General features: G+C 43.9%; 1 protein-coding gene across 2 annotated transcripts in view; it reads right to left on the reverse strand.

The window, feature by feature from the left end:
* The window catches only part of AKAP9 (A-kinase anchoring protein 9), a 203495-nt gene that overhangs the window by 61127 nt on the left and 114538 nt on the right, over window positions 1-27830 (reverse strand). For both annotated transcript variants that reach the window (XM_078780537.1, XM_078780536.1), the window contains exons 20-22: window positions 12096-12247; window positions 10761-10972; window positions 4506-4732 (exon numbers count right to left, since the gene is read on the reverse strand). In XM_078780537.1, coding sequence (XP_078636663.1) covers window positions 4506-4732; window positions 10761-10972; window positions 12096-12247 — 591 coding nt within the window. The remainder of the gene's footprint in view (window positions 1-4505; window positions 4733-10760; window positions 10973-12095; window positions 12248-27830) is intronic.

The following is a 27830-nucleotide window of genomic DNA, read 5'->3' on the forward strand; positions in this document are numbered from 1 at the left end:
TCATAAGTGAGCGGACAGACAAACACGCACACACACGAACCGGAGTGATCAACATATTTGTCAAAAATTTTTCATTTTCCCCAAGTAACAAACAGACGGTAGTGGAGGGGGGGGGGGGGGGTTGTGGGGTGGGGGTGGATAACGTATCGTGGTTAATACAACAGGCAACAATTAAATGCTGCAGTACAGGTCAGTCAACATACATAACCCTCCATGATGAAGGGACCATTAGTCATTGTTACACAACACCGGTTACCGTGTAAGGTGGAGAAGGCAAGCAAATCCTGGAAATGACCGTAGCTCCAGGACCTCGGCCATTATCCTCATGGCAGGAAAAAGTGACGAAGAGGCAAATACTCCCTGGATCTACCTCCGCAACTGTTGAAGACTGGTACTGGAGGGGCAGAGGGATGGTGATTTGAATCTCACAGATGTTGACTTGCGTTCCAGAAGGCCAGTGTTGCTCATTGCAGAGCAAATGACGACTGCAGACCTTTGCGGCAGAGCTTGCTCCATCCCTGCTGGCAACTTTATAGCTCGTCTGTGCATTCCTTCCATTTTTAGATTTCATTTTCTTTAGTGTGTGCAAATCCAAAGATTCACTGACATCCTCGAAGATCTTGGAATGTAGAGCACGCACGTGCATGCGACAATCCTGAGCACTGAATTTCTCGCCCCCTTTCTCCTCAATCCTCTTTTTTTCATGGTTGTCGGCATCCATTTTAAATAAACATCTGACGATCAGACGAAAGCTTAAGAAACAGTTTTGAGTTTTGAAAGTCTTGAAGACACCCTATAATGTTCAAAAGGCATTTTTGGAGCACATTCTCAGGATGAAATTCTTCATTGTCCACGGTGATAACTCGGGTACGCAGAGACGATGTCAGCAAAACGAATGTCAGGTGATGCAGCAGGTGCCAGACTAATACCGGTTGCTTATTTAAACCCTCCCCAGCAGGTTCTCCTATTTGCCGTCGAGGTGGAGTTACTCAGATCGGTCACACTGTTGCTGGGGCAAACATTAGTTCCACCCATCACTGATAGGTAACTTGCACCCAGTAGACAGTAGCCAGCCGCGATTGCGAACTCAGCGTTCTTTAAACGCAGATCTGCATTGGAAAAGTCTTCCATTGATCTGAAACATTTCCAAATAGCATTGTGTATCCAGGTTTAGAAAAAGAAAAATGCCTCAATATTAAAGCATCAAAGTGCATTCGTCTTTCCACTGCAATGGAATATAATACATAGTCAACTTCAAATAACGTCCCTAACTACACTGCACTGTACTCTTGCCTCTCACATGATGCTCAAGAACAAAAGCTTCTGACAACCGACACCGAGCCAACAACTGAAAAACTGCTGGGTAATTACGAGGGAAATGGAACCGACAGAAAATGCTTTGGACTTCGTAGCTTCAGTGAACTCGGTCATCAGAACTCAGTAATTAAGCAAAGCCTAGGCCAGGTAGTACTTGGATTTGAGAATTCCACAGGATACAGGATGTTGAAGGTGAAGGTATAACTCAGAAAAGAGTAGGCCATTGTGTGCTTGAACCTTGGTTCTATACCATACCTGGAGATTAAGTGGGATATGCAAGTTAAGGGATATGGACGTAAAGATAAAGTGAAGAGTGGTTCCAGTACAGAGAACACGGAGCTGACAAAACATTTTTGCAGAAGTGGAACAATGGACGATATCAACAGGGTGTTGATCAAGGTTTGACAACCACTGTGGAAAGCAAGGAGAAGCTGACATTTTGGGTGTTAACCCTTCGTCGGAGCAAAAGAGGGTTAACGTACGAAACACCAGCTTCCCCTTGCTTCCCACCTTGGTTAGCATACCCTGATAAACGTCCTGTTGATTTCATCCATTGTTCTTCCTGTTCAACGCAGATCGACACGAGCCTTCACCAGCATGACCAGTTCTTCATTCTTCTAATTTGCCCATGTACCCCATTAGCCAAGACAAATTTCATTTTGTCGTCTTAGGTAAGGGTAAAGATAACCCCTGTATAAAGTGCCATGTGCCCATTGCTCTTGTCTGTGTGTTCACTGGGAAGTGTGCATGCAGTTTTAACAGTTCATCAATTGATCCTTTTTGTTCTTTTGGACAAATGATGAAGTGCAGGGATCTTGATGAACCAGTGTTTGAACGTCCTCATCTATTTTTTTCACATTTGACAAGATAATTATTTTGGGTTACCAGTTCTGTATACACATAGATATCAGATACAAACACCCTTCTTTGAATACACTTTCTTTTGCCTCGAATGTAACAGGTTTTCAAGATTGATCAAGACATGCATGAGGTCATCTTAATAAACGGCATTGCAGATGCTTCTTCTTTATCTACTTTATCCACATGGCTGCGGGTAGCATCATTTTCTGGGAGTGTATCTGTGCGGCTTATGCAGTGCCCCTTGTAGGTTAGAGCAGGAATTTGTAATTTGTTTCAGGGTGCTCGCGATAGCTTGCCTACTCTACAGGAAGGACACTGTGGGATGTTGAACATTCACCAACTAATGCCGGCAGTTGGGACACAGAGTTTACCGTCCATCCGAGGGACGGCACATATGGTGCCTTACTCTGCATGCAAAACACCAGGATGACAGTTTAAAGCTTGATTGATACCCAGGCTAGACAGGTCAGAGGTGAGTCTGCATTCCTCAAGGCCACCTTACCAATATCAAATGCTAAAGGAGTTTCACTGTTTTTGTTTCATGAGCAACAATTGTTCAAAGAAACCCCATTGGAATACATTATTTTCAAAATGACACATCCTTGCACGGGCCCACACTGTGGGGAGTTTTTGCAGTACAGGATGCAATATATAAACGTTTTGATCGAGTTGATCAGAAAGTTCTCCAAATATTTTGTTGTGCAGAGGTACACCTCTTTCTGTCAGGTATGTTTCAAGTATTTTGAGCTTATTTTAGAGGCTTTGTGACCATTTTAGGAAAAAATCCTTATCTGGCACACACATTGTACCTTCTCTGCCCCAGTGACCGTTCTGTGCATTCACACCGAGCATTCTGGGGCAGATTACATCATTTTGAATGTTCAATTAAGATCAATGTGGATGTGCGAAATAACTGATGTTGACATTTAACACGAAGAAACTCAACAACATTTTATTGCGATAGAAAATGATTTTGCGTTAAACTGGTATAGTCTTCAAGACAGCTGTTCACCACCATCTCAGATCATCCACCATCCAAAACTATGATCCTTGCTACTCCTGTTAACAATCGGCAAGCACACCTTTTTCAAAATTTACAGGTTTTCCTTCTGTATCCATATTATCCACCCCACGTGTCCTCCCCGAGACCCCTTCTTCCTACATCCCTTATGTCTCAAAGTCTCCTTCTATTTTTCCCTCCAACCCTACTCTTAGTGTGTTGTTTTCCCCTCTCCATCATTCCTTTTGTTATTCTAGCCTCTAATCCACAAGCCTCAAATCTGTATACAAAAAAATCCTCCATTTTGAGAAATGATTCAGCAAGAATGAAATAAATCTTCAGTTTAACTTGTCATTTTGGAGCTTGCACAAAATTTAAAAACAGACACACGAGTAAGCGTATGTCTGTAAAATATTTTTATAACATTTCAGCCAAAAGGTAATTGGGCAATCCATCTATTACATTCAACCATGATGGAGGTGGAATGCTACAAATAAATAGATGGCCTCACGAGGAGTTTATAGGGCTATAGAATCCTTGATAACTCCATTGTAACCAAAGCATTTGAAAATGCAGACCCTTGCCAGGTTATATAGATTCTAAATTACAGTAGATCTGACAATCAGTGCTGACTCACTGACTGACTGACTGACTGACCTGAAGACTGGTTCTCCAAAAAAATTGGTCTGGACACCCATTTAAACATTTTGCAAATTGAATTTTTTATCATTCAAAATTTTATTTTTAATTCAAAATTGATAACGTTTTTGTTATTGATCCGCAAATATGCGTGATTTGGCAAACCATGCCCAGGGTGGATGGCCATGCCAATCAAACCAGTAGCTCTTGCAACACAACTCAAACCATGGGTAGTGCAGGGAAACACACCCAGGAACAGGTGCTCATAAGTTGACATAATCCACATAAAAAATACAAATATCAAATTATGATTATTGTCGAGGTTAAAATGTTATGGTCCCATCAAACAGTTATCTATTTTTCACCAAATGTCACCAGCATTGAAAACTGGCAACAACTTATTTTTTCTGAGTGCAGTCTCGATGTCATTTTAGCTCTTTCACGAGCTTCGATCTTGTATACAAAAAAAATAATAATAATAATTCATTCATTGTCAAAACTTTTGCAGTAATTGAAGTATGACTCATTAAATTAGCCATCCTCCTTGGTTTTGTTTCTTATATTAAATAAACCTCCATCACAACTCAGCAATAAAGACTTTGACCAATGACATGTTTCAATATAGACGTTTTTTGATGAAATCTGTATAGATGAAATCTGATTCACCCAAGAGCACCTAATGGCTTACCTTGCGAGTGGCCTCCTTCACTACCTGCAGCAAATTTCCTACTGCCACTTGCAGCCGGCTGCTGCTGCCCAAAGCCAGGTCTTTACCCGACGTCTCAAGCCCAGGGCCTGCAAATATGCTCTCGGAGAGACGTTGCGATAACTCCATGCTGTCCTCATCCAAATAAGAGACCACACCACTCGTGTCACTCTTTAACCAGTGGGATTCGCTGTGTTTGCTTCCTGAATCTGTAAAATAAAAATAACAAGAGGGAGAATTAGTTTGCAATACATGTCCCCTACAAAGTTTCAGTTCAATATGTCAAAGGGAAAAAGAATGGAAATTTCGCACCAGTAACCAAATTCCTTTATTTGGCCAGTGTATAATGCCATGCTTGGTGCTGGAAAAAAAAACCCCCCGATGTAAATGCATGAAGCAAAAACATGCGTACGGTTTATGCATATACCTGGGATCATTCCAATTGCACTGGCCAATGAACTAACACTCAGGCCTAAGTCCTGAGGCCTGCCGATCTGCCAAACATAATAAAAGTATTCACACCCCCTTGACTTTTTCACATTTTGGTGTTACAGCCTGAATTTAAAAAGGAATTAAATTTAATGTTTTTTTGTCACCAATCTACACAAAATACCTCATAATGACAAAGCGAAAACATGTTTACAGAAATTTCTACAAATTCATTGAAAACGAAATGCAGAAATAGCCAATTTTACATATGTATTCAGCCCCATGAGTCAATACTTCGAAGAAGCACCTTTGGCAGTGATTACAGCTTCGAGTCCTCTTGGGTATGTCTGTATCAGCTTTACAGATCTGGATTTGGGGAGTTTCTCCCTTTCTTCCTTGCAGATTTGCTCGAGCTCTGTCAAGTTGGATGGGGAGCTTCAGTGAACAGCAGTCTTCAAGTCTTTCCACAGATTATCAATGGTATTCAAGTCTGAGCTTTGGTTGGGCCACTCAAGGACTCACGTTCTTGTTCTGAAGCCATTCCAGTGTTGCTTTAGCTGGATGCTGGGGGCAATTGTCCTGTTGGAACGTACAACTTCACCGCAGTGTAAAGTCTTTTGCACTCTGAAGCAGGTTCTCCTCAAGGATTTGCCTGTATTTGGCTCAATTAATTGTTCCCTCTATCCTTACAAGTATCTCAGTCTCTGCTGCTGAAAAGCATCCCCATAGCATGATGCTGCCACCGCAATGATTCATGGTAGGCATGGTGTTAAATGGGTGATGAGCTGTGCTCAGTTTCCGCCAGACATAGCACTTTGCATTTATACCAAAGAGTTCAATTTTCGTCTCATCATATAATATAATATTTTGCCTCATGCTGTCAGTCTTTCACGTGCCTTTGTGCAAACTCCAGGCATGCCATCATGTGCCTTTTTCTCAGGACTAGCTTCAGCCTGGTCACTCTCCCATAAAGCCAAGATTTGTGAATTGCTGCATAGACTGTTGTCCTTCTGGCAGGTTCTCCCATCTCAGCCAAGAAACTCTGTATTTCTGTCAGAGTGGTCATTGGGTTCTTGGCCACCTCCCTGGCTGAGGTCCTTCTTGCCCGGTTGTTCAGTTTGGTCAGACGGCCAGCTCTAGAAAGAATCTGAGTAGTTCCATATTCTTTCCATTTCCTAATGATGGAGCTCACTGTGCTCTTCCAAACTTTCAATTTTCTTCTGGAAATTGTTTTATACCCTTCCCCAGATCTACAGTGCATTCAGAAAGTATTCAGACCCCTTCACTTTTTTCACATTTTGTTATGTTGCAGCCTTATGCTGAAATCGTTTAAATTCATTTTTCCCCTCATCAATCTGCACTCAATACCCCATAATGACAAAGAGAAAACAGGATTTTAGAAAGTTTTGCAAATTTATTAAAAAGAAAAAACTGAAATATCACATTGACATAAGTATTCATACCCTTTGTTATGACACTTGAAATTTAGCTCAGGTGCCTCCCATTTCTCTTTATCATCTTTGAGATGTTTCTACACCTTGATTGGAGTCCACCTGTGGTAAATTCAATTGATTGGACATGATTTGGAAAGGCACACACCTGTCTATATAAGGTCTCACAGCTGACAATACATATCAGAGCAAAAACCAAGCCATGAGGTCGAAGGAACTGCCTGCAGAGCTCAGAGTCAGGACTGTGTCGAGGCACAGATTTGGGGAAGCCTACAAAAAAAATTTTTTCCTCCATTGAAGGTTCCCAAGAGCACAGTGGCCTCCATAATTCTGAAATGGAAGAAGTTTGGAACAACCAGGACTCTTCCTAGAGCTGGCCGCCCGGCCAAACTGAGCAATCGGGGGAGAAGGGCCTTGGTAAGAGAGGTGACCAAGAACCCGATGGTCACTCTGGCTGAGCTCCAGAGATCCTGTGTGGAGATGGGAGAAACTTCCAGAAGGACAACCATCACTGCAACACTCCACCGATCTGGGCTTTATGGCAGAGTGGCCAGACGGAAGCCTCTCCTCAGTGAAAGACACATGAAAGCCCGCTTGGAGTTTGCAAAAAAGCACCTAAAGGGCTCTCAGACTGTGAGACACAACAAGCAAAACAAGCATATTGCTAATGTGCATATATAATACAACGTGGTTATATACCTGGAATAATTCCATTTGCATTGGGCCATGCACCAACACCCAAGACTAAGGCCTGCCGATCCGTGCTGTTTCATTTGGGTTGGAGTCAGGCCAGCTGTCCAACCAATAGGTGTAAAGCAGTGGGTGGAATAAGGGCAGCTTAAAACTGAGCGAGTTATAATATGTGATATTTTCTTCGTTCAAAAATGGCATAACTCTGAAAAATTGCCGAAGTGCCCCAAAACTCAAACTTGTTCTGTAAGTTATCACAACTAGATGGTATTCATAGAATACTTAGCCTGCGCAGTCAACTTGGTGCGAGCCAACTCTTCTGTTTTTGAACGTTTTTTCTTTGATCCAATATGGCTGCCAGACGACGTGAGTGATGACATCATAAATTTATATCCTCCAATATAATTGTTGCATCGATCATGCTCAATAAATTTCAAACTGATCAGACGAAGCGTTGTCTCTGTCGAATTATGACATCATAATTACGGCACCAATGACGTCATCATTAATAACACCTATTCCCCCTGTGGAGTTCTTTACAATGAGCAATGTTTCAATTTTTTCAAAGAAGAGGTTTTGGAGATATAGAGGTGCAACGTTTTTCGGTTTTTCCAACATGGCGCCTGCAGCACATGACCTATGACATCATGATTATCATTAAAATATTTTACAGGAGGAGGCGCTCCTATGGTGAAAATTTTATGTCCATCAGACCAACAGTTGCAGAGAAAAAATTCATACTGATCGGATCAAGCGTTGTACTTGTTGAATTATGATGTCATAACGAAGGCACCGATGACATCATTAACATATCTTAATACCCATGGGGAGTACTTGACAATGAGCCATGTTTCATTTTTTCCATGGAGTGGTTTCAGAGATATAGAAGTGCGAAGTTTTTCCAAGATGGTGCCAGTGCCACGTGACCTATGACATCATCATTATGATTAAAATATTCTGCACGAGGAGGCGCTCCTATGGTGAAAATTTCGAGTCAATCGGACAAAAAATTGCAGAGGGAAAAAAATTCATAATGATCGAATCAAACATTGTACTTATCGAATTATGATGTCATAATTAAGGGACTGGTGACATCATCATTAACATATCTTATTCCCCTTGGGGAGTTCTTTACAATGAGCCATGATTCAATTTTTTCCATGGAGTGGTTTTCGAGATATAGAGGTGCAACACTTTTCGATTTTTCCACGATGGCGCCTGTACCACGTGACCTATTATGTCATAATTATCAGTAAAAATTCTAGAGGAGTCGCTGCTCCTCTGGTCCAAATTTAGTGTCCATCAGACTAACAGTTGCAGAGGAAATTTTTGTTTTCATACTGATCAGATCAAGTGTTGTACTTGTCGAATTATGATGTCATACTGAAGGCACCGATGACATCATCATCAACACATCTTATTCCCCATGGGGAGTACTTGACAATGAGCCTCGCTTCAACTTTTTCCATTGAGCGGTTTGGGAGATATGGAGGTGTAACGTTTTTCCAAGATGGTGTCCGTACCACATGACCTATGAGGTCATAACTATGAATAAAAAAAAATTCAACATGCGGAGGCGCTCCTATGGTAAAAAATTTCATGTCAATCGGACCAACGGTTGCTGAGAAAATGAATTTTAAAAATGCAGACACACACGCCACACGTACGCACGTACGTACGTATGCACCCGAATGCCTAACCCAGCTTTTCGCTTCACAAGCGCAGGGTAATGAAACCATGTAAGTTTCAGTTAAATATGTTAAAGGATATAGACAAAAGTGCAGAATATCACAGAGCAAACCTATCGTCCCCTTTGGGTTTGGGATTAATAACAAGGACCAAAAGAGATCACTGAAATAAGAGTACAGCTTGCAACTTGCTAGTAAAGTGAAGTGAAGGCGATTCATTCTTTCATTCACCGATACAATTCATGAATCTACAGGAAGCGCTGCACAATTTAGAGGGATTACTTGGAGAAACAGTAAGTCCACGTTAACATTTTTATGTTTCAAAGAACTTTCTATCACAGTTTCCACCGACTTCACAACAATACGTTTTGGTAAATAGTCATGGTTGGGAAGTTGACACCTCAGGGTCAGGTTTTAAAGTTGTTGAACACCGCTCCTTCCCTATGCCATCTCCAGGTGCTGCATGACATCACTGCCAGGCACCGAAGGGGGCTCGGCAATGACACGCGCTGAAAGGGAGTACTCAGTTTTCACTCCGGTTTCTTTCTCTCTTGTTTGTTTGTTTGTTTGTTTGTTTGTCCGGGCATTATCTCAGCCATCCTTTGAGCTAGGAAGCTGAAATTTCTGCACAATAGTGAGTACGTGCTTTGGCAAAAATGGAATTTTTTGTTTTTTGATTAGTCAATTAATTGATAAGTTACTTACCGGTAATTATTATCGATTAATTAAGTACTTATTTATTTTCTTTCTCATTTGGCCAATATCTCAGGCACCTTTTGAGCTGAGAAGCTAATATTTGGACATGACAATAACCAAGTGATTTGGCTGTAAAGGCTATTTTTGATTTATTGATTAATCAATTAATCGATTAATTATTTAATTATTCAATTAATGACTTAAATTTTTTTTTTTTTGCCAAGTTACAGATTCGGATGAAACGGTGGTGGTTTAGGTATTTTATTAGCCAATTGATTGATTATTTAATTATTTTACGATTATTATTTATTAATTTTCATTATTAATCATTTATTTATTTTCTTTCACATCTGGGCAATATCTCAGGTGCCTTTTGAGCTAGGAAGCTGATATTTGGACACGGCAGTGACCAAGTGATTTGGCTGTAAAGGATATTTTTGATTTATTGATGAAGCAATTGATCGATTATTTTTTTCCCCGATTAATGACTTATTTAATTAATTTTGAAAAAGTTACAGCTTCGGATGAAGTACTGGTGGTTTACGTATGCTATGAGCCAATTGATTAAGATAATATTTTAGGATCATTATATATTGATTTTAATGACGCAATTAATCAATCAATTATTGTATAACTCTCCCTCCCAATTACTTGGTATACAATTACCTGGTGTTGGCTTAGCGGTTAGGGTGCAGGCTTGGGATCCTAGGATCCTGGGTTCAAATCCCGGTCGATCGCTGAATTAACACCAGGGGGGTTGACTCAGCCTCCCATCCTTCCGAGGTCGGCAAATTGAGTACCAGCTTGCTGGGATGAATGATCCCGGTGTGTACCCCGATTTAGAATAGGTACACCGTATCCCTGCGCATCATAAGAGGTGACTAAGGTTTGGCGTCAGCAAGGGCATCCGGCCATAAAAACATTGCCTCAAAAAGGAAACCATGATTGTCATGGAACCCGCAAGGCTAACCCCCGCTCTAGCGGGGAAAATGGCCTTAAAACGATCATTCATTCATTTTATTCTCCCTCCCAATACAGTCTCTATGAGCTGCACGGTGGTATCGCAGGGCGCGGAAGGCACCCTGGCAATGCCGCGCTGGAGGATATTTATTTATTTGGCATGGGTGTCGGTGTACTTTGAATGTATCTGTACTTGTTTTTGCTTTTTTTCAAACACCATGAGAGCAGCAGCATCGTCTATTTGCAAGCACAAAGATCGGTGTCAGATCGTGCTCAAAAGTTCATTGTTCTTGTGACTCGATCGAATAAAATGTGAGACACACCTGTGCTATTACTCGGTCCCGAAGATCTGAGGGGCGATTCTGCTGAACCTTCTCCCAGCAAGAGTCTGAAAGCAGCTCCGGCTCTATGTTCGTCGCTCATGGAAAGAAGCGAAGCCACATTCTGGTCAATGGACTCCTCAAGCGCTAGACTCTGCTGTACCACCTCCGAAAGTACTTTCAGCAGCTGTGAATTGGCCATTTGAAGTTTATCCCTGAAACAAACCGCATTCGTTGTACAATGTAAATGTAGGTTTGCAAGATTTAAAGATTTGCATAACAATATCTAGAAAGCATCTCAAAATGCAAAGTTCGTCCACTTACACTTTGTACTCAAACAAAACTTGACGAAAAAAGCGAAAAAAAATTTTTTTATTGCAAATCTTGTTACTTGGTCTTGTCCATATTCTCATAATAAAACTTTCATGAAAATGTTAATAAATGGTAAAAAAAAATAGTTGGCCAGGTCAGACAGACTAAAGTTCAAATGGTAAATAAATAAAGAAACATGGAAGGAATTGAAAAAAAAAAATGCCCCTGGCGACTTAGCGGAGGATTAAAAACCTGTCCTTCATGCTGATAGGGCCTATTTGCACTCACTGTGGCTTTGCCCTTTGACACTTCGACCCAATTATTAATTACTCTCTCCATATTCTCACAATAAAAAGTTTGTTGAAAATTTGATGACAAAAATCAAATGGTTTAAAAAAAATAAAAAATATTAAAAAGGTATGCCTTTTGCATGCGTCTCACACACACACACACACACACACACACACACACACACACACACACACACACACACACACACACACACACACACACACACTCAAAGTCTGCCTAGCAGGTACAATATGTCGGCCATTATTAGGCTTGCAATGCTAGTATGAGACAATTTCTGAGGTTAACCCGAAGACTCAATCAAATTAGCTTGTTCTCGTGACCTGCGCCATCTAGTTTTGTCATAAATCCATCAGCAACATTTGGAAATATCATGCTATATCTTTTTGGCCCCGTCTCTCAATGATGAAGAATCACTGAAGAAAAATTAAAATATCTGGATTTCACCAAAATCTAATCAATTATTCCTTGTCAAACACCAAACCTGTCCACCAAGTTTCATCTGAATCCTTCCATAACGTTTTGAGTATTGTGTTCACAGACAGAAAGACAAACAGGGGTGAAAACAAAACCTCCATCCACGATCGGTGGCAGAGTTAATTATGCATTTGCATTGTCAGTTGTTTTGAGCGCTTGCCCTTCTTAACCAGCCATATACGAATGACATGTGGATGGGAAGAAAGTGAAGTGTCGCGAGGCAGGCAAGTAGGTAGGTACCTGTCGGCCAGGCTCTTTTCCAAGTCTGCACGAAGCAGGGACACCAGCGTGTCATTCTCATGGTTATCACGTTCACGCTGCTGCAGCACTGTGTCAAACTCTCCCTCCTGGTGTTTGAGCTGTTCATGAAGCTCTGTGACTTCATCTTGGAGCTTTACATTACACACACACACACCCACAAGGCAACAGTGTCACTCTTCAATGGTGCCCTTAGAAGCAGCACACAACTGTACGCATTAAGCACAACCTAGTGGCACATGAAGTACGACCACACCACTCTCTGCTGTGCCACTACAAACATGTAATGGTCCCATGCATTTCCAGAAAGCCACTTTGTAGCTTACTTTTTGTACTTTTTGACTTTGTACTTTTTGACACCTGTTGCGCACTGTGCACTCATGATAAGCATTTTATCATGAGTGCACAGTGCGCAACAGGTGTCAAAAAGTACAAATTCCTTTGCTGTGACAGTGTCAAGTCGCAGACAGAAGATGATGACAATTGCACAATCGCATTGTAGGACAGAAAGAAAATGGCACAGCATTGCTGAAGCATCAGACTCGACAGTTCTTGTTAATGAGGCATCGGGCAAAGAATGAGGGTTGAATTCGATTTTCAAATGCTTTTAAACCAGCGATGTTCGTCTGTGTCATTAGCATCACAATGATTACATTGCCCACAACAGGAGGCTTACCTGTGAATGAACAACAGCAGAAAGAATTGACATAAGGGTAAGCATCGTTCAGTACAACCTGGAAGGCGTTCTATCTCGGCCTAACCAACCCCTTCCTCGGTCCCGAAAACAAAAACACATCCGCAGACATATTCGTTTGCCTGTTTGCCATCGGCACTGTACATGCCAGCAAACCAGTTGCCTGCACTGCCCCTCATTGGCACGCACCGGCACAGCAACCTGAACAAACAGCATTGCCAGTTATCAATTACCGACTCGGTGGGCCAGTCACGAGCTGCATTTCCCATGGCAGCCACGACTCTAGTTGGTACAAAGCATCTGGTGTGCAGAAAACAAATCCCAACAACTCGATTTGAATTGATAGAATGTAAATCTCAACAGCGCAGAGGGATGGCAGGATGGCATATAGGTACGCACATTCACTTTTGAGCTGTCTAGCTTCGGCAGAACCGACGCTCTGGGTGGAGTATAATACATGATAATGGCAAATACTGTATAGCGAATTTAAAAAACAACTTTTAACAATAAATATTCCCCTTCTGAAATGAATAAAACCACCTTTAGAGGCCATTTTTCCCCGCAAGCGGGGGTTGGCCTTTTTCGGGAACTGTGGTTGTTGTTGTTTTTCTGAACCTTCTGAAATGAATGAAAACAAATAAATCCTGAAAGGTATACTTGATACCAATAATTCTCCCAGTGACTGGTCATGCATTCCAACATAACGTGGCGCTTTGCACAAACAGGTCCCAGACCCCAGGCATTGCAGGTTTGTTCAGTTAGCGAATCAATCTTTGCTCCACACACCAAACGGTGCTGACCTTCATAAATATTTTATTTCATCAATAACCCAATTGTATACTGCACGATGTTAAGCTTTGGCTCTTTGGAGTTTTTTTTTTTTTTGGATACAGGATCGAGGCTCGTGGAAGAGCTAACATTAATCACAAAAAGACAAACTGACACATATAACATCAGATAAAGGCAGCAGGAAACAATATGGGGAGAGAGAGGGAAGCACACAAGTACAACATTTGAGAGCAGGGACATGGGGAGATCTGTCGGAGGGAGAGGGGTTGGGGGGAGGAGGCACAGGAAGGGGGGGGGGGGGGTGGAGTGGGAGAGGTATAAAACAAATGGACACGACTAGGACTTCCAGGAAAGAAGTCGGAATTTCAAGAAAGTGGATCTGGGGTGAATTAACGGGGGAAGAACAGATCAAGGTTTTGGATGGGGGAAGATAAGAGATGGTGGTGAACAGCTGTTTTAAAGACCTGGAGGGAAAAGTGGGATTGAATAGAGTGGGGGAGTTTGTTCCAGAGGCAGGAGAAAAGAGGAGTGAAAGAGTGAAGGTGAATAGAGAGTCTTGATTTTGGCAGTTTAACCAGAAGAGGGTTGCAGGCAGCTCTTGTGCGACCTGTAGGAATATTTGGGGGACAGAGCACCGACAGAGCTGGGGGAGCAAGGCCGGAGACGAGTCGGTAGAAGACAGAAAGACCACCAACCTGCTTGCGGTGAGTGAGTGAAAGGCCCTCGGAGTTAGCTTCATTGTGGGAGATTCCAATGATTCTGAAAGCTTTGGTTTCAACAGCGTGAAGCCGAGCTAGGTGTGAGGCAGGATCACCAGCCCAGAGGGGAGGACAGCATTCCATTGAGCTGCGGATGAATGCCTTGTATATGGTGAGGAGCTCAGGTGTGCCAAGGAAGAACTTCGCATGATGGATGATGCCCATTCGGCGACTGGCTTTGGAGGCCAGCTTGGGAATGTGGTTTTCCCAGGAAAGATCATGGCAAATAGTGAGACCCAAAAGCTTGACTGACAGAACTTCTTGGAGAGGATTATTCAGAAAGTAGATGGGAGGGTTTTCCAGACGATCTTTTCGGAGAGACATAGTGAGAGTGTGAGATTTGTCAGGATTGAAAGACATGTTCCACTTGTTTGACCAGTCTGTGATTTTGTCCAGGTCTGCGGAGAGTGAGGAGTCTGCAGACTACCGATCTGAGGGATGAGTTACAGGGCAGCAGAGAGTGGAGTCATCAGCAAAGAAATAGAGAGGATTTTCCAGAGAGTCAGAGAGATCATTGATGAAGACCAGAAAAAGCACAGGTCCAGAACACTGCCTTGGGGAACTCCAGCCTGAACAGGAAGGGGAGATGAGAGAATTCCATTCAGAGCCACACGTTGCCTACGACCAGAGAGGAAGTCCGCAAGCCATGCGTGGAGATTTCCATGGATACCATAGGAGGAGAGTTTGGAGAGCAGAGCGGGGTGCCAGACCGTATCGAAGGTACGTGATATGTCAAGGGAGACAGCTCTGATTTCCTGTTTGGCATCGAGGACCTCCATCCATTGTTGAGACAGCAGAAGCAGCATGTCCAGAGTAGAATGACCTGGTCTGAATCCAAATTGATGATCCGAGATCAAGCCATTGGAGAAGAAGAAGGTTTTGATGTCAGAAGCGATGATCGATTCCATGACCTTGCTGATTATTTGGAGCAAGCCGACTGATCTGTAGTTGCAAGGATATGTTTTTGCACATTTGTTGTGTAAAGCGGTAATGTTTGCTAATTTCCAAACTGATGGCAGATGAACTTGAGCAAAAGAGAGGGTGAAGAGAACAGAGAGAGGGTGAGATAGAGCGGCAGAGCACGATTTTAGGACCCGTGGGCTGATGTCGTCTGGTCCAGTTGCAGAATCAGAGTCGAGGTTTGACAGAAACTTCTCCACCTTGTCAGGAGAGAAGGACACAGAGTCCTGGAGCAGCTAGGTTCGAATGGGAAAGGTGGGAATAGAGAGAGATGGGTTCAGGACACAAGATTTTGAGGCAAACACAGAGTTGAGGCATTCGGCTTTTTCACGTGCGGTGTCAACTGTGAAGCCGTTTGAGGTAAGGGAGGGGATGGAAGGGGAACAAACACCAGAAACAGATTTGACCAGACACCACCAAGACTTGGAGGAGGGAGGCAGGTTTGAGAGTTCAGTCTTGAGAGTAGAGAGATATTGTTTCCTGGCTCTCCTGAGGGTAGACAAACACTTGTTCCGAGATTTGTGAAAGGAACTGAGATTTCCTTCAGTTGGATTAGCCTTCCATGAGGTGAAGGCAAGTTGCTTCATGGCAGCTGCCTCACCACAAGCTTCAGTGTACCATGGACGGGAGGAATGGTATGACAACTGAAGACGAGATGGGATAAATCTGTGCACAAGAGAGAGCAGTTGAAGAATTCCCAGGATGAGTTGATGTCAGAGGCAGTAGAGATGGGAGACCAGTCCAGATGATTGATGGCTGCTTGCAGACTGTGCCTGTCAGCCTGAGTGAAATGCCAGACTCATCGGCGCTGAGGAGGCTCTCTGAGAATGGCCAGAGAGATGTCCACTTTAACAAGAAAATGATCAGAAGAACCGATTGGAGCAGAAGAAGAGCAGCAGACATTTGCAGGGAAGTTAGTCATAACCAAGTCTCGAAGAGAAGATACTCCATTGACTGAGATCCGGGTCAGGAAATTGACAGATTGTGTCAGTCCCAGTGAGTCACAGAAGTCCTTTGCTGAGGTGCCATGACTGGTGAGAGAGGGACCCACACCCAGCCAGCTGGCATGATGACAGTTGAAGTCGCCACATATGAGGAAGAGAGAGAGTTGGGATGGGTGGATAGAAGTTGGTCCATGTTGTCAGACAGGGATATGTAAATGGAGTCATCACTGTTTGGAGGACGATACAGAACATATATGAACAAAAGGTGGGAGCGGAGAGGAAGCCGTAGCCAGAGGTACTCCTGGGGGTGGGGTGGAGAGAGGGCAGTGCAAGGAGAGTGAGGAAGAGCGTTTTTGATAAAGATAGCAACCCCACCACCAGGACGAGGCTCAGGTCTATCATACCGGAGGAGGGAGTAACCAGGAAGATATATTAAAGAATCAGAGGCATCTTGAAGGAGGAAAGTTTCTGTTGAGCAGATTACATCTGGTTTGTCAGAAGCAATCTGTATGGAGAGATCAGTCAGGTTTAAGCGAAGGCCCTGGATGTTTGCGGTGCATACCGTTGAGGAAGAGGGAGGGGGAGCATCGGGTACATGACAGGGGAGGGGAGGGGTAGGGTAAGATGAGGGGTGAGAGGAGGAGGTAGGGAGAGCTGTTGATAGTGTGTCGGAGATTGCATAAGAGTTAGGAGATAGGGAAGTATGGGGAAAGGAAAGGGAAGGATGAGGAGGACAAAAGGTTTGATGGTGATGGGAAGAGGCACAGTGAGGTGTTGTTTGAGTGGAGGCAGAGCACAGTCGAAGGTTGGAGGAGGTGGAGGTATGTGATGGAAGGGAGAGGAAGTGGGGAGGAGGCAGCTTTGAGAAGGAGGGGGTAGGGGGGAGATTTGAAGGGGAGGGGTTGGGGGGGGAGTTTTGAAGGGGAGGAGTGAGGGGGTGTTTAGTAGGGGAGGGGCAAGGGGGGAGTTTAAGAGGGGAGGGATGAGGGGGGAGTTTAGGAGGGGAGGGGTGAGGGGGGAGTTTTGAAAGTGGACGATTGATGAAAGACAAACATTTATTACAACCTGGGTTTATTGGGATTTTCAAGTCAGGGATCCGTTTCAGAACGATAGAGGAGGGGTGAAATGAAGGTGAGTTTCGCGAATGTAGGGATGAATGACTGTAAGAGATTGAAATTTTTTTGAAGTGAAATGATGTGAAGAGGAAATTGAAAAAAGCCTTTTAAATAGGAAGAAAACAGCGTGTTGTAATAAACCACTGAATAAAATACTGCATGGGGAAAGTTTAAACATATTTATACCGTGAAAAAACCGTGAAAAACAATCTGGGAAAAGTCCCTGAAGAGAGGGCATGGATCAGAGAAAGGAGAAAGGGTTAAATGAGATGGAGGAAACTAGGATTTGAAAGGCGAGTTATGGCTGGGTTGGAAGGAAGAGGTGGAAGGGAAGGAGATAAAGGGCGAGGAGAGAAGGAAAAAAAAAAAATTGTTTGTTTGTTTTTGTATTTAAAACGTTAGACAAGGGGTTGATGTTCGGGGAAGTTAGGGGGAGAAGAGAAAATCTAAGAAATAAGCAATACAGCGAAGGAAAGAACTTAAATACACAAAACATCGACAGGGGGAGGGAAGCCTCAAGTTACCAGTTCTTCAAAAAGGCCATCCATTACTTCAAGCCACCAAATATAATTTTCATAGTGGTAGAGCAACAAAAACCTTAAACAAGCCCACAATGATCAAATTGAGTTTTTGGTTGAAATTGAGTTTCTGGTCTCCCATCTCTACCACCTCTGACATCAACTCATCCTGGGAATTCTTCCAAAGTAAATTGCTCTCTCTCATGCACAGATTTATCCCATCTCGTCTTCAGTTGTCATACCCTTCCTCCCGTCCATGGTACACTGAATCTTGTGGTGAGGCTGTTGCCCAGAAACAACTTGCCTTCGTCTCCTGGAAAGCAAATCCAACGGAAGGAAATCTCATTTCCTTTCACAAAGCCCGAAACAAGTGTGTGTCCACCCTCAGGAGAGCCAGGAAACAATATCTCTCCATTCTCAAGACCGAACTCTCTTATCTGTCTCCCTCTTCCAAATCCTGGTGGCGTCTGGTCAAATCCGTTTCTGGTGTTTGTTCCCCCTCCATCCCCTCCCTTACCTCAAACGGCTACACAGCTGACTCCGCACGTGAAAAAGCTGAATGCCTCAACTCTGTGTTTGCCTCTAAATCTTGTGTCCCAAACCCATCCCTCTCTGTACCCACCATACCCAGTCGTACCCTGCTGCTCCTGGACTCCGTGTCCTTTCCTCCTGACAAGGTGGAAAAGTTTCTGTCAACCCTCGACTCTGATTCTGCAACTGGACCCGACGGCATCAGCCCACGGGTCCTAAAATCCTGCTCTGCCGCTCTATCTCACCCTCTCTCTGTTCTCTTCACCCTCTCTTTTGCTCAAGGTCAACTGCCATCTGCTTGGAAATCAGCCAACATCACCGCTTTGCACAAAAAAGGTGCAAAAACAGATCCTAGCAACTACAGACCAATCAGCCTTCTCCCAATTATCAGCAAAGTCATGGAATCCATCATTGCTTCGGATATGAAATCTTTCCTCTTCTCCAATGGCTTGATCTCTGATCATCAATTTGGTTTCAGACCAGGTCACTCTACTCTGGACATGCTGCTTCTGCTGTCTCAACAATGGATGGAGGTCCTCAATGCCAAACAGGAAATTAGAGCTGTCTCCCTCGACATATCACGTGCCTTCGACACGGTCTGGCACCCCGCTCTGCTCACCAAACTCTCCTCCTTTGGTATCCATGGAAATCTCCACGCATGGCTGGCGGACTTCCTCTCTAGTCGTCGTCAACGTGTGGCCCTGAATGGGTTTCTCTCATCTCCTCTTCCTGTTCAGGCTGGAGTTCCCCAAGGCAGTGTTCTGGGCCCCGTGCTTTTTCTGGTCTTCATCAATGATCTCTCTGACTCTCTCGAAAATCCTCTCTATCTCTTTGCTGATGACTCCACTCTCTGCCGCTCCATTCCTCTTCCCTCAGATCGGCAGTCTGCTGCCTCCTCACTCTCTGAAGACCTGGACAAAATCACAGACTGGTCAAACAAGTGGAACATGTCTTTCAATCCTGACAAATCTCACACTCTTACTATGTCTCTCCGAAAAGATCGACTGGACAACCCTCCCATCTACTTTCTCAACAATCCTCTCCAAGAAGTTCTGTCGCTCAAGATTTTGGGTCTCACTATCTGCCATGATCTTTCTTGGGAAAACCACATTTCCAAGCTGGCCTCCAAAGCCAGTCGCCGACTGGGCATCCTCCGTTGTGCGAAGTCCTTCCTCGGCACACCTGAGCTCCTCACCACATACAAGGCTTTCATCCGCAGCTCAATGGAATACTGTTCTCCCCTATGGGCCGGTGCTCCTGCCTCACACCTAGCTCGGCTTCACGCTGTTGAAACCAAAGCTTTCAGAATTATTGGAATCTCCCGCGATGAAGCTATCTCTGAGGGCCTTTCACTCACTCACCGCAGGCAGGTAGGTGGTCTTTCTGTCTTCTACCGACTCCTCTCCGGCCTTGCACCCCCAGCTCTCTCTGTGCTCTGTCCCCCAAATATTCCTACAGGTCGCACAAGATCTGCCAGCAACCCTCTGATGGTTAAACTGCCGAAATCTCGGCTCTCTGCTCACCTTCACTCTTTCATTCCTCTTTTCTCCCGCCTCTGGAACAAACTCCCTCACTCCCTTCAATCCCACTCCTCCCTCCAGGTCTTTAAAACAGCTGTTCACCACCATCTCTTATCTTCCCCCATCAAAAACCTTGATCTTTTCTACCCCCGCTAATTCACCCCAGATCCACCTTGTTTGAAATTCCAACTTCTTTCCTGGAAGTCCTGGCAGTGTCCATATGTTTTATACCTCTCCCACCGCCCCCTTCCCATGCCCCCTCCCCCCCAAAGCCCGCGCCCTCTCTCAGATCTCTCGATGTCTCCATGTCTCTCGGTCCCTGCTCTCAAATGTTGTGTTTGTGTCCTTCCCCCTCTCTCCCCATCTTGTCTACCGCTCCCGATGTTATATGTTTTATGTGTCGGTTTGTCTTTCTGTGTGATTAATGTTCGCTCTTTCACGAGCCTCGATCTTGTATACAAAAAAAAAAAAAAAAAAAAAAAAAAAAAAAATGTATTTGATAAACAATTCCAACACTATCGCAAAACCTCATGAGTGAAAACTTCCATTTTCAATCAAGGAAAGGAAACAGACTTAAATCCAGGCCAGGCCAAACTTCTTAGGAACAGAACCTCCACCAGTCCACATATTTATTGTTGTCAAACTAGCCATAAAACTATCCAGTCCAACGAAATACAAATGCGATCATAAAAGTGGCGTGGAGAAACATATTACGTCTGAGCACAGAGGTCATGATGCTGGTACTCAAGGTTCAAATGAGGGGCGTCCAAAAGCAGTGCGGTAACATGTCAACTACTGAACTAAGAAATACCAATGCTCACCGGCAAATGAACCATCCATGCTGATGCTAGGCTCATGAAATGGATCATGACCTGCAAAAAGCCATTAACGAGGTTTATGAAATTGGAGCTAGAAAAGTAGAAATCAAAGTTGAAGTGCATTTCCGGCTTGCCAAATGCAGTGTCAGTAGCGATACTGCTAACTGCAGCATCAGCCAACTTAAAGGCTTTAGAAGCCTTGATAGCAATGTCCGTTGGTAATAGTCAGCTTGGACTAAGGCCTGATGAAGTCCATGGGTCATGGATAAAGCATTGCCTGAGACTATGTATGCTGTCTCCTCTGTTAGAAAATTGATGGTATATTATCTGGTGCCATTCGGTTTAAAAGGTGAGGCTGTTTTCTTCAATTCTTTGAATAATGCATCAAACCTGCACCCAAACTTCAAAAAAGTAATACTAATAATCAGCATAAACGCACATTTGCAACAATTGCCAAAAAGTTGAATTTGCTATGAGGTAGTTACACTGTTGACTGACAAAATAACCTGGAGATATGTACAGTGCTGTCAGAAAGTATTCACACCCCTTGACTTTTTTCACATTTTGTTGTTACAGCCTGAATTTAAAATGGATTCAATTGAGATATTTTTGTCACTGATCTACACATAATACGGCATAATGTCAAAGTGGATTTCTCTTTCTATAAATATTTACAAAATAATTAAAAATGAAATACAGAAATATATTTTTAAACAGTCGCTAGTGCTGTTTATTAACACTAAACTGTAAGAAATTTGAAGGATTCACGACATCCGTGAGGCAAATTTTACGAGGGGCAGTAAATAAGTAATCTTAAAATAGTTTTCACAACTTGTTTATTGCATGTACTGTACGTGTGTAACAACTGTTATTTTTCAACATAATCTCCATTGCGTTCAATGCATTTTTTCTAGCACTTAACTAAGACCTGGATTCCTCTAGAAAAAAAATATTTTGGCTGCTTGTGTCGCCATTCATGCACCGCCCCTTGGACCTCTTCGTCGGATCGGAAAGTGGTTCCACCAAGCGCCTCTTTAAGTGGCCCAAAGATGTAGTAATCCAAAGGGGCGAGGTCTGCAGAGTAGGATGGATGAGGAAGACACTCAAAATGCAGGTCCTTGATTGTTGCAGTTGTAGCGCGGGCAGTATGGGGCCAAGCATTGTCATGCTGCAGCAAAACACCGGTAGTGAGTAGTTCACGACGTTTTGATCTGATTGCTGGTTTCAGATGATTTTTAAGAAGGTCGCAGTATGATGCACTGGTGACTGTGGTCCATCTGGGCATGTAATGCTCTACAAGTGGGCCTCGGCTATCCCAGAACAGCGTCAGCATCACTTTTCCAGCGGACAGCTGTGTGCGGAATTTTTTGGGCTTTGGTGAAGCTGAATGGTGCCACTCTTTGCTTGCCCTCTTCGTTTCTGGCTGAAAGTAGTGGACCCAGCTTTCATCCCCAGTCACTACGCGCTGTAAGAAAGCATTGCAGAAGTTCTTCACATGCGTCCACTCGTCGTTCTTTCAGTTCGGGTGTGAGTTGTCTCGGCACCCACCTTGCGGAACCCCAGCACGTTGTGAATGATATGGTGTGCTGAACCATGGCTAATGTTCAATTCGGAGACCACTTCATCCAGCGTAATGCGACTGTTTTCCCTTAGCACGCGCTCGACTCCTGCAACCATTTCTGGTGTGTCGGCTGTGTGAGGCCAGCCAGGGCGAGCAGCATCTGCCACACTGGACACTCCACTTTTAAACTTCCTGTCCCAGTCGTACACCTGCTGCAGCGATAAACATGCATCACCATATTGCATCTTCATTCTGCGATGGATTTCACTGGGATTCACACCCGCACTTCCCAAGAAACGGATGACGAAGTGTTGCTCCTCCCTGCTGCATGCTTCTAAGGGAGCTGTCATCTTGGAACTGCTCTACTGACGTCATACGCTCAATGTTGCCAGATCGAAAACAGGCAAAACATGACTCTTACCCATAGATATAACATATGTCATCTAGAACTACACACATTACATTCTGGAATTTATATCGCCATTTTAAGGTTACTTATTGACTGTCCCTCGTACTTACGGAACTGAGAGAAGATCTAATGTCGTCTATATACCTCACAAGGTTAATAACATGATGTTTTTCCAAGGTCGCTTCTAATAATGCTCATGATAATAGCATAACATTAATGTTATTACAAACAATATTAATACTAATAATATCCCGTCTCCACAAGGGGTTTTTCCTCCTTGAACAAATGGCGCGTTAACGTGTATAAACATGTTATCGTGCCGTATTGGTGGGAGCACCCTTACCAGAAGTAAAAATATTACAAAAACTAAAAGATGTTTGATTACCTTTTGAAATAGTCGCTCCTGCTGTGTAACATTAAAGTGAAAGGGAGAAAATCCGGGGTGTATTCTGTTGCCAAGCAGCTAGCTAGCGTTTGCTAAGCCAGCTGTTCCTTATCAATGGTTTTGAATGGAGTGCTTGCTTGAATGCTTCAGCCATTTGGCAAGCATTCTACAAGAAACTTGGTAAATGAACACAACACCCGGCCCCAATGTTATTGAGCCTCGACCATAGATCTACAGTAATCTATATATACCAGAGAGGAATGACCCTTCCTGCCGCTCCCATAGGGAACGGCTGTACTAGTTAATGTAAATAGGGGGAGTTAGGTTCCTATGCCCATATTAAATGCATCACAATGAAATAAATTCTCACACTTTTCATTGTTTATATCGTGTATTGTACATTGTAATACAGTACTGTAAATAAATGTGAAATAAAATTCGAAAATTCATCCTTTCGTACAACAAAACAATCTACTGGTGGATGGTGGAGATTGAAGGGTGGCGAGTCACTGAGATCTGGAGGGTTCTCCTCTTGCTGTGAAGTGAAAGCTTCTGCTGGCTGTTCGGATGACTGTTTTCCTCTCTCTCCCAAAAAAAGGATTAACGCTTGACTGCTTGCTGCTCTGCCTTTTTTCTTTATAAATTTCATATTAGCACCAATGACTTTCCATGACATTTCTAATACCGATGACGTAATAGTGACTTCGAGGTAAATAATCACGATATTCCACTTTTTTGAAATACCGACTTCTTTCCTGGACTTACACAAGCCTCGATATTGTATACAAAAAAAAAGAAGAAAAAAAAAAGAAGTCCTCGCAGTGTCAATGTGTTTTTTTTCCCTCTACCCTTCCCATGCCATGCCACCCTCCCCCAAGCTCTCTCCCTCCCACAGATCTCACGGTGTCCCTGTCCTCTACTGTTGTACTTGTGTGCTTCCCTCTCTCTCCCCATCTTGTCTCCTGCTCCCTTTATCATATGTTTTATGTGTCCGTTTGTTTTTTTGTCATTAATGTTAGCTCTTACACAAGCCTCGATCTTGTATACCAAAAATAAAAAAAATAAAAAAATTCTGTGAAGCCTTGGAACCTAATTAGTAAAGACGTTATAATGAAACAACGTTAACCGGGACAACATTAAGCGGGGACACCCTGGTCCTGAATTTCATTGTCAAAATATGTCTTGAAGTAAATATCTGAATATAAGTTTGGAAGACTGAATGACCATTATTAGTTTGAGGAGTTCAGTCTAATTGTGGATATTTTTTTCTTCCTTCTCCTTTACTACTATCATTAGATTAACAGCCACAGGAGCTCTCCATTTGGGTTCTATTTTACGGGATTGCTCTGGGTAGGGGGGATCCTCCCCCAACAGGGTATCGCCCTGGACCTGACCAGGCACCTGGACCGACCTGACCAGGCGTTCTGCGGCACATGTACCCCACTTACGAAATATTATCACTCCTTCAAGTAGGTTTGGGTTGACAGCTATGCTTTTAGGTAGTGGTCCGTGGTTGTGTTCTCAGCAATTATGCCTCCGGCATAAAGACGTAATTTCCCATTGCACATGCTAAAACGATTGCATGACCCCCTTCTCTCATTTCCCACCCCCTGTGGAAGTTTATTTTTTCCACATCATGCCGTTTGTGTCGTTCACAAATAAAGGCAACACAACAACACAATTAGAATGTCTGAGCCTTTGTTTTTATGATAATTTTATAATTTTGTTTTAGGATTATCACAACTTGGATTAAACGTAGGTGTACTGCTACTGTAAACCCTCATTCAAGTAAATAGCCATTTTGTCAATTTGTTGCTCTCTGTCTGTCTTCAGAAGTCTACTGCACAATCTTCCGGATCATTCAATTCAGGAAAAACAGAGTTCTCTGAAATTGGTCGACTGACATTTACTGCAGAGATAATATAGATGCCCTGAGGTACATCATCATCTTCATTATGCCATGCCTAATGCAGAGTGTTGATGATGATGATGATGATACAGTTAAGAGGCTCAAATCCTGGATGGGTCGCCACTCCAACTCAGAAAGTCAGGGCAGGAATTTTGGAATTTAGCCATTGTGCCGGCGATAGCTCGTCTGCTCTTTGCTAAGCACACCGTGGGATTTTTAACGTCCACAAACTAATGCCGGCAGATGGGATGCCCGTTTAACGTCCATCTGAGGGACGGCACACAGATTGATGAATCACCCTGCCTGTAAACTCAGGATGACATTTCATAGCTGGGCCGAGATTTGCACCCAGGATAGACAGCTTTGAATGTCGCAAGAGGCAACTAACAGGGTTGGCGTCAAGAAGGGCATCCGGCTGTAAAAACATTGCTTCAAAAAGGGGACCATACAACAACACAACAGGCATTTTAAGGCCATTTTCCCTGCAAGAGCGAGGGTTAGCCTTGTGGTCCCGATGACAATCTTCTCCATTTTGCCCTATTTTCTGCATCTCCCCTTGTTAACCCCCTTGCCCGCATTTCTTCTTCGACCATCTTTAGCCAAGTCTTTCTCGGTCTTCTCCGTCCTCTACTTCCTTCTACATTCATTTCCATCACTCTTTTCAACCAGTCACTTTCATCCTTCCTCAACACATGACCAAACCATCTCAACCTGTTCCTCTTCACAGCATCAATCACAGGCTCTATTCCCATCATCTTTCGCAATTCATCATTTGTCTTCCTCTCGCTGAACGATACTCCACACATCCACCGAACCATTCGCATTTCCACCCTTTCCAGCCTTCGTTGCTGCTCTACGTTCATTACCCATGTCTCACTCCCATAAATCATAACACTTCTCACACATGCAGCATACACCTTTCCCTTCAGCTTCAATGACACTCCCCTCCTCGTCAGCACGCCACTCAGTTCCCGAAACTTCTTCCATGCACATCTCACTCGAGCAACCGTTGCCGAGTCTGATACACCTTCTCCATTCAGCATGTCTCCAAGGTAACAAAATGTTTTCACACCTTCCAGCTTCACGCCATCTCCAAGATCCAACTCAACATTTCCTCCATCTGCAGCTCCCTCTGTGCACACCTTACACTTGAATGTAGCTGCCACACTGGTTAATGACCCTCTCAAACCACTACATTTTTGATAAACCCACTCAGCGCACATTGTACATTGAATGGAATTCACTCTGACACCCTTCCTGCACACAGCACACGGCCACTTCCCAGTTCTTTCCACCTCACCACATGCTTTACCACTTGCCATCACCTTCGTTTTTCCGATATTCACCTTCAGACCTTTTGTCTCCATACATTCCTTCCACTTGTTCATCTTCTCCTTCCGTCCATCCATACTTTCTACAATTAACACCAGATCATCTGCATACAACAACTTCCACGGTAAACCCTCCTTTACGTTCTGAGCCAGCACCTCAATCACAGCTACAAATAGTAGTGGACTTAGTACCGACCCCTGATGCACTCCCACCTTCACCTCAAACTCACCACTGTTCCCGTCCTTCGTCCTAACAGCTGTGCGCGCTCTTTTGTACATTGCCATCACTACTCTGATCAACCATTCCTCCACTCCTAACTTCCTCAATGCCCATGTCACTACTTCACGTGGAACCCTATCGAATGCTTTCTCCAGATCAACAAACCCAAGAAACAACTTCTTCCTCTTCTCCATATACTTCTCCTGCAACTGCCTCACAATAAAAAGCGAGTCTGTCGTTCCTCTTCCTGGCATAAATCCAAACTGCATTTCGTCAATCTTCACTTTCTTCCTTATCCTCCTCTCCAACACCCTTTCCAATACCTTCATTCCATGCTCCAATAACTTTATCGCTCGATACGAGCCACAGTCCAGAGGGTCACCTTTCCCCTTGTATAGAGGGACGAGGGCACTCAGTTCCCAATCCACTGCAGACCTGGACAAAATCAAAGACTGGGCATACAAGTGGAACATGTCTTTCAATCCTGACAAATCTCACACTCTTACGATGTCTCTCCGAAAAGACCGACTGGACAACCCTCCCATCCACTTTCTGAATAATCCTCTCCAAGAAGTTCTGTCACTCGAGCTTTTGGGTCTCACTATCTGCCATGATCTTTCCTGGGAAAACCACATTTCAAATCTGGCCTCCAAAGCCAGTCGCCGACTGGGCATCCTCCGTTGTGCGAAGTCCTTCCTTGGCACACCTGAGCTCCCCACCACATACAAGGCTTTCATCCCCAGCTCAATGGAATACTGCTCTCCCCTCTGGGCTGGTGCACCTGCCTCACACCTAGCTCGTCTTCACGCTGTTGAAACCAAAGCATTCAGAATCATTGGAATCTCCAGCGATGAAGCTAACTCCAAGGGCCTCTCACTCACTCACCGCAGGCAGGTTGGTGGTCTTTCCGTCTTCTACCGACTCCTCTCTGGCCTTGCCCCCCCCCCCCCCCCCCCAGCTCTCTCTGGGCTCTGTCCAGCAACTATTCCTGCAGGTCGCACAAGATCTGCCTGCAACCCTCTTATGGTTAAACTGCCAAAATCAAGACTCTCTGCTCACCTTCACTCCTCTTTTCTCCCGCCTCTGGAACAAACTCCCTCACTCTCTTCAATCCCACTCCACCCTCCAGGTCTTTAAAACAGCTGTTCACCACCATCTCTTATTTTCCCCCATCCAAAACATTGATCTTTTCTATCCCCGCTAATTTCACCCCAATTCCACTTTTTTGAAATACCAACTTCTGTCCTGGAAGTCC

Source organism: Myxine glutinosa, chromosome 6 (genome assembly GCF_964187855.1).
Source record: "Myxine glutinosa chromosome 6, kmMyxGlut1.1, whole genome shotgun sequence".
Classification (NCBI taxonomy): Eukaryota; Metazoa; Chordata; class Myxini; order Myxiniformes; family Myxinidae; genus Myxine; species Myxine glutinosa.